Source organism: Sinocyclocheilus rhinocerous, unplaced genomic scaffold (assembly GCF_001515625.1).
Source record: "Sinocyclocheilus rhinocerous isolate Xijiao unplaced genomic scaffold, SAMN03320098_v1.1 scaffold2561, whole genome shotgun sequence".
Lineage (NCBI taxonomy): Eukaryota > Metazoa > Chordata > Actinopteri > Cypriniformes > Cyprinidae > Sinocyclocheilus > Sinocyclocheilus rhinocerous.
Window position 1 is genome coordinate 250,909 of NW_015660886.1, and position 13,856 is coordinate 264,764.

The 13,856-nt window shown below is 38.0% G+C and overlaps 1 protein-coding gene across 1 annotated transcript in view; it reads left to right on the forward strand.

The window, feature by feature from the left end:
* The window catches only part of LOC107725778 (uncharacterized), a 29,867-nt gene that overhangs the window by 4,694 nt on the left and 11,317 nt on the right, over nucleotides 1-13,856 (forward strand). Inside the window, exons 2-5 of the mRNA XM_016535171.1 lie at nucleotides 9,454-9,556; nucleotides 9,637-9,842; nucleotides 11,834-11,917; nucleotides 12,040-12,123. Of these exons, the coding sequence (XP_016390657.1) occupies nucleotides 9,454-9,556; nucleotides 9,637-9,842; nucleotides 11,834-11,917; nucleotides 12,040-12,123 (477 nt within the window). The remainder of the gene's footprint in view (nucleotides 1-9,453; nucleotides 9,557-9,636; nucleotides 9,843-11,833; nucleotides 11,918-12,039; nucleotides 12,124-13,856) is intronic.

Below are 13,856 nucleotides of genomic sequence, written 5' to 3' on the forward strand. Positions count from 1 at the left end.
TTCAAGATTCAAGATTCAAGATTTTTTTAAGGTTGGGAAACACTGATATAGAGAATATATGACCAGCAGTGAAATGTAAGTCAGGTCCGTTCCATGGACAGTGCAATTATTAAAGAATACAAAATCAAGAAAATTATATATAAATATAGTTATGGAAAAAGTAAGATAAAAAAAAAAAAAGAATAAAATAAAATGCGCAGGACAGTATACTGTAGACTTAATAAATATTAAGATGAGCAGGAACGTACAAGAGAAGAATGTGCAAACAGGTTGTACAGGGTAGTTACATAGCAGCAATAGGGGTAAAAAAGTAAATAAATAAAATATTACAGATATTGCTGTGTGCAAGTGAAAATGTCAGTATATTAAGTGTCTTACTGAAAATTAAGTGAAGTCATGTTGGTGTTAAGAGACTGAGTTTGAGTTTAGGAGCCTGATGGCCTGGGGGAAGAAGCTCCTCCTAAGTCTCTCGGTTTTTGCCATCAGGCTACGGAAGCGCTTACCAGATGGCAGCAAAATGAAAAGACAGTTGCCAGGGTGGTTGGAGTCCTTGATGATTTTAACAGCTCTGCTTTTGCAGCGTTTGAGGTAGATTGCAGCGTTTGAGGTAGAGGTCGAATTGTGCCTTGTTTGTAAACGAATCAGCATTAAAATGAACTGACCAAGTTCTTACTGATGCAGTCTGGATCTTCATTAAAAATAAAGTTCATCCACTCTTTCCTAATGTTGGGATCAGAAGGAAGGCAATGCAAAGACTATTTCCACATCTTGGCACTATACAGCGTCGTCTTTGTCATCAGTTTGGAACCTAGGAGCGCTATTTGATAGCAATCTTTCTTTTGAAAACCATGTTTCTAGCATTTGTAAAACCGCATTTTTCCATCTTAAAAATGTGTATAAATTACGACCTATGCTTTCAATGTCAAATGCAGAAATGTGAATTAATGCTTTCATGACCTCAAGGTTAGATTATTGTAATGGTTTATTGGGTGGTTGCTCTGCACACTTAATAAACAAACTCCAGCTGGTCCAAAATGCAGCAGCTAGAGTTCTTACTAGAACCAGGAAGTATGACCATATTAGCCTGATTCTGTCAACTCTGCCCTAGCTCCCTATTGAACATCGAATACATTTTAAAGGGGTTATTAACTGCCTTTGTTTTTATTTTGTACTGTTCTCTGAGGTCCTCTTATAATGTTATCAAGATTTTTATATCAAAAAACATCATAATAATTTAAAAGTAATAGGCCATTTTCTGTCCTGTTTTTAATCCCCCTCATCAAAACGCTCTGTTTGAAGCGGTGTGGCGGATTTTAGACTTGGAAGTTAACGCCCACTGCTATGATTGGCTAATAGTTGTGTATGTTTGACAGCGTATATTCCTCATAGATGGGCGCTGCTGTGATTTAGGTCAAAAATGCATAAATAACTGCATATCAAATGATCTGTAATAATAAACAAAGCAATAGTGACCAAGTAATGAAAACAGTTACTCACACTTACTGTCGGATCCAATATAGTCGGCACAGCAGCATCTTTTAGTTTCAATATTTCTGGAAATCCTGCGTCGATTTGTGCCTTGTTTGTAAACGAATCAGCATTAAAATGAACTGAACAAAGGACCAAGTTCTTACTGACGCAGTCTGGATCTTCATTAAAAATAAAGTTCATCCACTCTTTCCTAATGTTGGGATCAGAAGGAAGGCAATGCAAAGACTATTTCCACATCTTGGCACTATACAGTGTCGTCTTGTTTTCAGAGCATCTTTACCGTTTGGTTTCTGCGTAGACCTGCATTCGCCCTTCTGGTTATTTACACTACATGCGCGAATCGGTGGGTGGGGCAAACAGGCAGCGTTGTAGAAGCAGGGGTTGATCATCTTCTGCAGAGGCGGGGTTTACCCGCTCTATTACATCATAGAGTAGTACATTGCAAAACCTGTCATTTTGAAAGACTGGCTTCAATATAGGCCGTTTTTAGACTAATGAGAAAGTTTTGAGTTCTGAAACTTACAGGATGTTTTTATAGTACAATGACCTCTTCTATGTCAAAAGATCAAGGGAATTTTGGTTTCTCAGTTCATGACCCCTTTACAATCTAGCTAATTACTTATAAATCCCAGAATGGTTTAGCTCCTCAATACTTGAGTGAGCTCATATTGCATTATAGTCCTTCACGTCCACTGCGATCTCAAAACTCTGGCCATTTGATAATACCTAGAATATCAAAATCAACTGCGGGTGGCAGATCCTTTTCCTATTTAGCGCCCAAACACTGGAACAATGTACCTTGTGATGTTTGGGAGGCAGACACACTCTGTCAGTTTAAATCTAGATTAAAGACCCATCTCTTTAATTTAGAGGTGTTCTTCATAAACTTTAAACCTTTCTACTCAATGTGGGAGTTTTCCTCGTTCATTCTTGTGAATGTGTACGTCCCTCCAGACAGGTGGAGGGACGTACACTCTTTTAATCATTCTTGGGGATTTTGAATCATTCTCTCTCTTTTAATCATTCTTGGGGATTTTAATAAAGCAAATCTCTCCCGTGAACTGCCAAAATACAGACAGCACGTTTCATGGCCCACCAGAGACAGTAATACACTGGACCACTGTTACACCAAGATAAAGAATGCATATCACTCTGTCCCACAGGCAGATCTGGGGCTCTTGATCACCATTTGGTTCATCTTTTACCGACCTACTGGCAGAAACTGAAATCAGCTAAACCTGTACTAAGGACTGTTAAAAGATGGACTAATGAAGGAGAGCGGGATTTACAAGCCTGCTTTGACTGCACTGATTGGAGTGTTTTTGAAACTGCAGCCACCGATCTGGACGAGCTCACAGAGACTGTAACTTCATATACACTATATTGCCAAAAGTATGGGGACACCCCTCCAAATCAATGAATTCAGGTGTTCCTATCACTTCCATGGCCACAGGTGTATAAAATCAAGCAACTAGGCATGCAGACTGCTTCTACAAACATTTGTGAAAGAATGGGTCGCTCTCAGGAGCTCAGTGAATTCAAGCGTGGTACCGTTATAGGTTGCCACCTGTGCAATAAGTCCATTCGTGAAATTTCCTCACTACTAAATATTCCACAGTCAACTCTTAGTGGTATTATAACAAAGTGGAAGTAATTGGGAACAACAGCAACTCAGCCATGAAGTGGTAGGACACGTAAAATCACAGAGTGGGGTGAGCGCATGCTGAGGCGCACAGTGCGCAGAAGTCACCAACTTTCTGCAGAGTCAATAGCTACAGACCTCCAAACTTTGTGTGGCCTTTAGATTAGCTCAAGAACAGTGCGTAGAGAGCTTCATGAAATGAGTTTCCATGGCAGAGCAGCTGCATCCAAGCCTTACATCACCAAGTGCAATGAAAAGCGTCGGATGCAGTGGTGTAAAGCACGCTGCCACTAGACTCTAGAGCAGAGGAGACGTGTTCTTTGGAGTGACGAATCATGCTTCTCTGCCAATCTGATGGAAGAGTCTGGGTTTGGTGGTTGTCAGGAGAACAGTACTTGCCTGACTGCATTGTGCCAAGTGTAAAGTTTGGTGGAGGGGGGATTATGGTGAGGGGTTGTTTTTCAGGGGTTGGGCTTGGCCCCTTAGTTCCAGTGAAAGGAACTTTTAATGCTTCAGCATACCAAGACATTTTGGACAATTTCATGCTCCCAACTTTGTGGGAACAGTTTGGGGATGGCCCCTTCCTGTTCCAACATGACGTGCACAAAGCAAGATACATAAAAACATGGATGAGCGAGTTTGGTGTGGAGGAACTTGACTGGCCTTCACAGTCAAGGAGCCCTGACCTCAACCCAATAGAACACCTTAGACCCTTAGAACACCCAGGCCCAACATCAGTGCCTGCCCTCACAAATGCGCTTCTAGAGGAATGGTCAAAAATTCCCATAAATACACTCCTAAACCTTGTGGAAAGACTTCCCAGAAGAGTTGAAGCGGTTATAGCTGCAAAGAGGGGCCAACTCCATATTAAACCCTACGGATTAAGAATGGGATGTCATTAAAGTTCATGTGCATGTAAAAGCAGACGTCCAAAAACTTTTGGCAATATAGTGTATCCGTTTCTGTGAGGATATGTGCATCCCCACCAGGATATTCTAATCATTCAATAATGATAAACAGTGGTTTACTGTGAACCTCAACAGCTTCATCAATCAAACAAACAAATCAAAAAAACAATCGTCATTTGAATATCACGCCCCTAAAAACACCCGTTTAGAAGCCTTGAGTTTACGACACGGAGAAACGAAACCCGACCAAAAAGAGGAAGTAATCTCATTAAAGAGAAAGTGATCTTACTCCAAAAACACCAGTTAACCTTGTAATTGCAAACAATTAAGCTGCATTAATTTATGTAATTTATATGTATATTAAAATACTGGTAAATATAAACATTATAGCCTATTTAGTTCCCCTCACTCTACAACAAATATTTTAAATTTAACAGTATTCAGAACAGCACAAGAATGAAAAATGAGTAGTAATAAAATTATGTATTAAACTATAAATAAAACACAAAATAGTCTATAGTGGCATTCATTATACACAGCATACAAGCAAAACTGAAACGGCATTGAGCTCACGAGCCTGTCTCATTCCACAAAATAGACTTAATTTCTGTTTTTCTCCATTCACAGAAGCGCTGCAGGTGCGTGATGCGACGATGTGTGAATCCTCATGGTCTGTGGTTTACGCTGCTATTCGCGCATATAAAGCTAAAGCCCTGAATAAAACAAAAAAACAAAAGACATTCTAAATTTATTGGTCAGTGATCGACAAATGAGCTTCGGTTGACGGTCAGGAAAATATCCTAAATGAACAAAATGCTGTCATTCTACAATTCTCCACCAGATGTATATGCTGTGTGCAAGTTCAGGTTAAAAAAACTTGCGTACACGAGCTGAGACCAGACGTGAGATTTAGTTTCCTCTATATTTTTATTAATACATTGTTATTTATAATTTATTGTCTATTCTCTTTATTATTAGTGTTTTACTATGTATGTATGTCTGCATTATGTCACTTTCTGTATGGGAAGCTCCTGACACTAAGACGAATTCAAACATGCTTTTTAGTCTGGGACTAGCCTTAAGCCTTGCCTGTGAAACAGGGTAAAATGTACTGCTGTCACATTAAGGGTGTGTTCACACTAGTCATGTTTGGTTTGATTAAATCGAACCTTGGTGTGATTGCTCTGTTAGTGCAGTTCTTTCAAATAGTTGGGAATGCTGCCATTCAAACCCTTGTGTGCTCATATTTCGAATGAAATATGAACGCAACACGGACCAAAGACATCGAAACGATCCAAAAACAGATGTGATGTCACAAGATGTGACCCTAAAAAGGTTTTTTTCGCGATGTTCTCCATTACAGTTGGGTACAGGTGTCTGAACCGCGTCTCTTTGCAGCAGATCTTTCTTTGTTTGCTATGACGGTGGAATTCTTGGCCCTGTTATGACTTCTTTACACATTTTATAGGCTCGTCACGAGTTCTCAGCTGGTAAAAGTATCATATGTACGTGTAACGAGGTTTATTGTTCAGGGAAGAAAGAGGTGGGAACCAGCTAATGCGACACAACCTACGTTGTCTGTGCGAGTGACATATGTGTCTGCACTTCAGTGAAGACTGATCTTCTGTCTTGCAACATCTCCTTATGACTAATAAATCAAAACTCAAATCACACTCTTTGTTGTTCTACCAACTTAATTGATAGTAGTGCATGTGTAGTCAATTCTACAGAGACTGTTTCTGTTTCCTGAATAAGGAGGTCAAATAATAAATATACTTTGATTTAGAAAAAAATCTGATCGTGATTAAACCAGAAAATCACATAACAAGTGAACATGAACAATTTCTAAACATCCTAAACATTAGATGGGTCACACATAAGGTGATTATTGTACATGAAATTATCACAGATAATAATTTTGATGTACCCTGCTTTAAGCCCGAGACACACTGCACGATTTTAACAATCCTATAAGATCATAGCATATCACACTGTGCGACATGGATCTAATAAACTTGAGTACGACATGTGCGATGATGACACCTATTGACTCGTAGGCTACGACGCACAGCACTTTTTAGAGTGTATAGAAGAATAAAACGTGGTAACACTTTATTTCGATAGTCCACTTTAGACATTCTATTAACAGCAAGTAACTTTGCAACTACATGTCAACTAGCAGTTAGTAGAGTATTAGTAGACTGTCTGCTTAATATCTTCTAACACTTTCTTTGTCAACTTATTCTACTAACCCTAAACCTACCCTAACAGTCTACTCTGAGAGTTAGTAGACATGTAGTTGCAAATTAATGAGAATTAGTTGACATGTAGTTGACATGTAGTTACAAAGTTACTTATAGTTAATAGAATGTCTAAAGTGGACTATCGAAATAAAGTGTAACCTAAAACGTCATCAGCATACGCTAGTGGTAAACAAAAAGAGCATGATGAATCACACTTTGGCAGTTTTAGTTTTTATGTTTGCGGAAAAAAAGTGGAAGCGGCGAAAGAGGAAGGGATAAGAGCTTCCCAGATAGCTAGCACATTCGGGCCGATTCAAGCTGAAATGCTGCACTGTTGGTTTAATGTCGGCATCGGTGAAAGGATATTTGGCCAGAGCCGGCCCGATTATACGCAACACTCCTGGCTGACATATGGCTTGCCTATTCTGGCGCGATCATGGGCCCCACTTACCACTTGGCCCTATGCACTCTGTCACCCTTTTCCCCCCACTAGCGACCTGTTATACTAAGGGTTATACTAAGAAACTAGTTGTTATTGCTCTATTCTGTGGTAAATCAAAGCCAACATCACTAACGAACTATTTGAAAGATCTAGAAAGTGAATTGCAAGAGTTAAGCAAGGGATTTGTCATAAATGGAAAGGAATTTTTCCTAAAAGTCTCATCTATCATCTGTGATTCTCCAGCTAGAGCTTTCAAAAAGGGAATTAAATCACATACCGGTTATTCTGGTTGTGACAAGTGCATCCAATCTGGTGTGTACATTAACCATAGAATGAACTTTCTTGAGGTCAACAGCCCATGAAGGACTGATGAGTCCTTCCTCAGCATGTCGGATGAAGAACATCATACTGAAGTTTAACTTTTAAAAGATGCAGGAATTGGCATGCTATCATTTTTTCCACATGATTACATGCACCTTGTATGTCTTGGTGTCATGAGAAAACTGTTGGACATATGGCTTGCTTCTGGGCCTTTATGCTGTCGTTTGTCTGCGCGCCAAAGTGGTATAATCTCAGATGCTCTCATTAGCTTGAGACATTATATTCCTGTGGAGTTTGCTAGGAAACCTAGGCAACTCTCAGAGAGACTGAGGTGGAAAGCAACAGAATTGTGACCATTTCTGTTATACACCGTGATGAATGATGGACACTTTACTGAGGAACTGTATAGTTATCACATGTGATTGCAGACCGACCACTCTCATATACATCCGGAGCTTATATCGACGTCCAGACTACGGATACGTGTCAGGTACAAATGCGATTAACATATAACTAAGAACATTTAATCAATGATCTACACACCAGTACAGTGGTTCTTCATAACATGCTTTCAGAACCAGTGTACAGCAATTTTATGTTGTTATCTGCGGCTAGTTTTATTCTCTCCAGTCCAACTCTGTGTATAGGTCTTAATGACTTTGCTCACACAGGGCTTGAATTTCGGCGCGGGGATTGCGCATAATTCTACTGATTCCCGCAGTTTCCGCGCTTGTAACGCGGGAAATTCCCGCAAATATTTCAATGTGAAAGACGCTCGCGACAGATGACGGAATGTATCATTTGCACGTGCTTTTGAGTCTTACAATTTTAAACATTCAAGTGCTCAATTCAGTACTTGCGCGCTCTGTGACTGAGACCCTTTCTGTGAGCCGCCTCACACCCAAAGCGCGCGCACATAGAGACGCATCTGAGAGCGCGCGCCTTTGCGCGTAAACGGCCAAATACATACAAAAATATGTCATAAAGTGCCCATCTTGATGAGTATTCATGTAAACAGTCGATTTATACTAAACATTGTCGGTATACAGGCTATTAAGTTAATGTAAACAGTTGAGAAACAAAACTTATGTGTAACAGTTTAATCCGTGCATGAGGTCTTAAAGAGACAGTAACCTAAATAAACCTGCTGCTGTCTGTCATTAATGTTTATTTATACATTGAAGACTAACCAGTGTTATTTTAAAGATAAATAGATTATTCTGTTTCTGTGGTATTTCTGTACCTGAATATTACTGTTAAACCTACCTGAAAAACTTAAAGCACAGTTAATTTTAGTTGTATCTTGTTATTGTATTTGTTTGTGCCATTGCTTGTCATTAATCAATTCTTATTTTATTACTGACTGTTTACTTGTCTTTTTTAGTTAAATAAATTCAATTCAGAGTTTGAAAGTTTTTTTTTTTTTAAGTTGGCCTATCTTCCTCAAAATATAAATATGAATCAACAACATTATAAATTGTAAAATGCAAATACACTGGGTGACGAAACATTTAGGTTTGATGATTGTAGTTTAAAAATATGTCTAAAAAAGTACCCTAAGACTTGACTTAATATCTAGGTTTCCATTCGCAAACTTCTTGGGACAAATAAAGAAAATGATAAGAACTCCACACCATCTTCTATCACAGGTTATCCGGCGACTCTCAGAAATGGACAGTTCTGTGGCAAATGCTAATATGGCAATCTTCTTGAAAAAACAACATGAAAATGACCCAATCCCACCAGGTTTTAATGAAGTTTGTCAGTTCCGGGAGGTTGTTATAGGTACCACTAGAGTTAATCTCTCAAGTATGGGAGATAACGTGTCAAAATTGGAGGCTGCATTGGTTTAGTAATGAATATTCTTCAGTGTCAGGAGAAAGTTTATGCATGGAGCCTTTCTTTCACTATCCCATAAACTCCATTCAGATAGGGGTCTTTTTAATAGATAACCTCTCACCTAGCTTGAAATACATAGAGATGAATGGAAATGTAACGACGTATGTGAGGTTACCATATCAAGGCCGATTTGTTGCAGTGCCTTTACGGCACATGGAGTGATGTAACTGAGAATAATACAGCACTGCAGCATAAAGATAATTCTTTTCATTTTTTTAAATGAATTATTCAAATTTAGATATGTACAAAGTGGTGGAGTTTTTAAAAACCAAAGAAGTGGAGTTGGTACTGAGTGTTGGTATACAGAATGGAGTATGCTGTTGGCCACATCTTAAGGTAATCTCATTACACTCAGCAATCAAGCAGCAGGTGACTCCAAGTCAGGACTGGGTGTCCTGGGAAATTAGAGAGCTGTTCACCACTGGTGTGATGGATATCTCTTATTCATGTAGTCTTAGGAATGTTTATAGCAATTTAAGATTTAATTTTTTGTTTTTAAACTAACAGACAACTATGAGGAAGGAAGGAGGAAGGTTCGAGAGGTTGAGGTTCGATCTGACATTCAGTCAGATGCAGAGGAACCAGGCCGAAAAAAAGTCAGACGTAAAAAGTAGGTGTAATGTTTTTGGTAACATTTGTTTTGTGTTGTTGTATAGTAAAGTTTAACAATTTTGAAAAAATCTTTTAAAGGCCACGCACTCGACTTTTGAGCTCTTTTTTGATGGACTCTGAGGAAGATGATGCTTTACAGCAGGATAGCACAGGTCTTCCTGCTGCTCCACCAGTCCAACAGTTTTATCGACCCACAAAGGAGGTAACCTTGAAGACTATATCCCTTGCAGAAATGCTGACCAGCAACCACACCATCTGGCAACCTGAGGATTTTGCATATGAATGTGAGTGTATACAGTACAGGTTTCTATATGATATATACACATACAGTGGGTACGGAAAGTATTCAGACCCCCTTAAATTTTTCACTCTTTGTTATATTGCAGCCATTTGCTAAAATCATTTAAGTTAATTTTTTTTCCTCATTAATGTACACACAGCACCCCATATTGACAGAAAAACACAGAATTGTTGACATTTTTGCAGATTTATTAAAAAACATGTCGAGATTAAAGTCGTTAAATTTCAAGAAAAAAGTCGTTATGTTTCGAGAAAAAACACGTTACATTTCGAGAAAATGTTGCGATAAAATGTTGAGATTAAATTTGTTAAATTTCGAGAATAAAGTTATGTTTAGAGAAAAATCCGATTACATTTCGAGAAAAAAAAGTCAAGATAAAATGTTGAGAATAAACTCATTAAATTACGAGAAAAAAAGTCGTTAAATTGTGAGAAAAAAAAATGTTGAGACAAAATATTGAGAATAAAATCATTAAATTTTGAGAAAAAAGTTGATAATAAACACACTCGTGTCATGTTCATTTCATCTCGTTGCACAGTGTTATTCAGCGTCTGCAGTGGGGTGGGTTGGAGAGTAATGCACTGGGGAGTAGCGTATGATACGATCCATTGGGTTTCAGCTTGTCTATTGAAATGGCGGCTATTATACAGTATGTGGCCCGCCAATCATAATTTACAAATCATGCAGTTTCACAATGTCAACATAAGGTAACAGCACTAAATTTTAGGCCAGCTGTATCAGTAAAACGTGAGTGACAACAATTTGATAACTCATATGCGCTGCCATTTCTTTGAGAAGCTACTCATGTGAAGCGCGCTGCATGGATCATTATTAGCATTATTAAAGACAGCACAGCGCGAGCTCAGAACAAATGCGATTACTCGCAGGTCTCGATCAGGCGACCACTGAACAGTGCTGTGAGAAGCGTTCGAGTTTGGAGCAGAGCTCTCCGATACTATCCACAGATGTCACAGTGATTTAAACTAGTTTAAAGGAAGATGAAACCGCGCTGCCATTCTCAACAACACTGATGTGGAAAACAGGAGAAACACTGTGACAACAATGCAGTTAGTATACTTTTCAATCCACAAATTAGTATTTACGATGGATTTACTGTAGTAACACTAAGCTTACCTAATTAATACATTATTATTAAATACTCGTTAAGCAATTGGTTTCCACTTTTTTACCGATGTGATATGTGATGAGAAAAGGAAGAAAAGCGAGTTTGGCAAAACACGGCCTCGAACCCAGTCGATCGTATCATACGCTACTCCCCAGTGCATTACTCTCCAACCCACCCCACTGCAGACGCTGAATAACACTGTGCAACGAGATGAAATGAACATGACACGAGTGTGTTTATCAACTTTTTTCTCGAAATTTTAATGAGATTATTCTCTACATTTTATTTCGACTTTTTTCTCGAAATTTAACGATTTTTTTCTTGAAATTTAACTACTTTTTTTCTCGTAATTTAATGAGTTTATTATTTTCAACATTTTATCTCGACTTTGTTTCTCACAATTTTATGAGTTTTTTCTCGTAATTTAATTCGTTTATTCTCAAAAAAAAATTTCAATTTTTTTTTTCTCAAAACTTGAAGAGTTTTTTCTCAAAACATAACTTTATTCTTGAAATTTAACGACTTTAATCTTGAGATGGTTTTATTTTTTATTATTGCTTGGCCCTAATCCTCTTCCGTACTGGTATATGCCAGAGATCTATTTTTAAAAATCTGTAACTGTTTTTATTATTATTATTAGGGCTGCACGATAAATCGCATGCGATATTTAACGCGCATCTTGTCAGTAAAGCCGTTCTGTAATCAGAGGTAAATCTCCATCACGTGCGGGCTTTCACATTGAGCAGCATTAACTACACAGAGCCGTTGTTCACTAAGATGCGCATTAAATATCGCATGCGATTTATCATGCAGCCCTAATTATTATTATTATTATTTAATCTCACCAGCTCCACAAGAGCCTACAAGATCTTTGTTTCCAGAGAGTGGTGTTTCTTGGAACTGTGTTCAGCAGCCACCTGAAATCAGTGCTAGTAAGTTGGCGTAGGCTAAAATTTTATGATATATTTATGAATGAATGGTTAACTTTTAACCCCTTGCTTTAGTAGAAAAGAATAAATATAACTAACAGTTACAATACTTTATTTTCCTTAAGGTCTAAACTCAGTACAGCCTCAACAGACTCAGTTGCACAAACACCAGAGGACTCATCAGTCTCCTACTCCTGAACTTATTGTCTGTAAGTACAGTATGTTATTAGTGATGTGTCGTTCATGACCGATTCATTCAATTTAAATGAGTCTTTAATATGACTCGGGAACATCGAGTTGTCTCAGCAAGGGATTTGTTCATTTTGTGTTGATCACGCATGTGCACCATCCTGTTGGTTTTTTACGGGAAACAGAAATGATTAGTTCACCTCCAGAGTCTTTGGGTCGAAGTTGTTGGTCTTCTGACAGCAGTATTGGATACAGAAGTTAGTTAATAATAATTCCCAACCTTCCTTACAAACACACCTGCAGTTTTTTTTATTTATTTTTTTATCTCTGCAATTACGTGATGCATTTCTGGTTTCAAATTGTAACTTTTTATTTCTTACGATTTATACATTTGTGAATTTCTGTCATGACGGTTCTGTTTCATAACATTAAATGTGAGTAATAAAGAGTCGGTTAACACTTTAAACTTTATCCGTGTGATGGGGAAAAATCACTTTGATAAAGCAAAGATTCCTACATACAGTATAATAACAACATACAGTTAATAATATGCAATTGTGTTTTTTACTGAGCCGGGAAGCGGCATGAGACAAAAGAATGAGCAACTCAAACCCAAAGTCTCGAGAGGTGAACTAATCAATTCTGTTTTCAGGACACACTGCCTTTTAAAGTTAGTCAGCTAATTTTTTTCTTTAAGACTGGTCATAATTTTTTAATTCAGTTACATAAAAATGTAGATTAGTCTAAGTTGAATCCAAAAAATAAAACTGATTACCCCTTGGCTAACTGCTAGTTGGTCAGACTAGTTCTTAAGACAATGTCTTAATATAGAGGCTAAGTTTACGCAACTGGCCCCTGGCCTTGTGTTGGGGAATTTGGCTATTTTTTAAATTTTTTTAAATATTTTAACTGTATTCTATAGAGAATTAAATGAACGAAGTGACTTGGAAAAAAGATGTGTTCATTTTGATTAACGAGATTCAAAAATCAGAGTCGGGAAAATGATCTGATCTTCCCATCACTAGTATGTTTGTATTTATCAGGAGGATAAATTGAGCATAAAAAGGCTAGTTCAATATTAAAGACAATAGTAAATAAAACATAGAAAAGGTTGCTGAAAATGTAACATTTCTTGTACACCGATGAGCCAAAACATTATGTCCAGTCAAAGGTAAAGCGAATATCTTTGATCATCTTCAAACAAGTCCACATGTTAAGGTCTGGGTAGATTCGATGATAAGCAAACAATCAGTTCTTATAACGTGTTGGATGCAGGAGAAATGGGCAGGAAAAAGATCTGTGTGACAAGGGCCAAATTGTTATGGCAAGGCGACTGGGTCAGAGTATCTCTGAAACAGCAGTCTGAGGAGGGACAAATCACAAACTGGTGCCAGGGTGTTGGGCACCCAAGACTCACGTGAGTGATGGGGGTCTTGTAGAGTCCATGCCTCAGCAGGTCTGCACTGTCAAGTCACCTTTATTTATATAGTGCTTTTAACAATACAGATTGTGTCAAAGCAGCCTTACAGTATTAAATAGGAAAATAGTGTCAATAATTCAAAATGACAATAGTAAACACTCAATTTTCTGTTAAAGGCAGTTCATCATTGAATTCAGTGATGTCATCATCCAGCTCAGTTCAGTTTAAATAGTATCTGTGCAATCAAGTCAATGATATCGCTGGATATTAAGTGTCCCTAACTAAGCAAGCCAGAGGCGACAGCGGCAAGGAACCAAAACTCCATCAGTGACA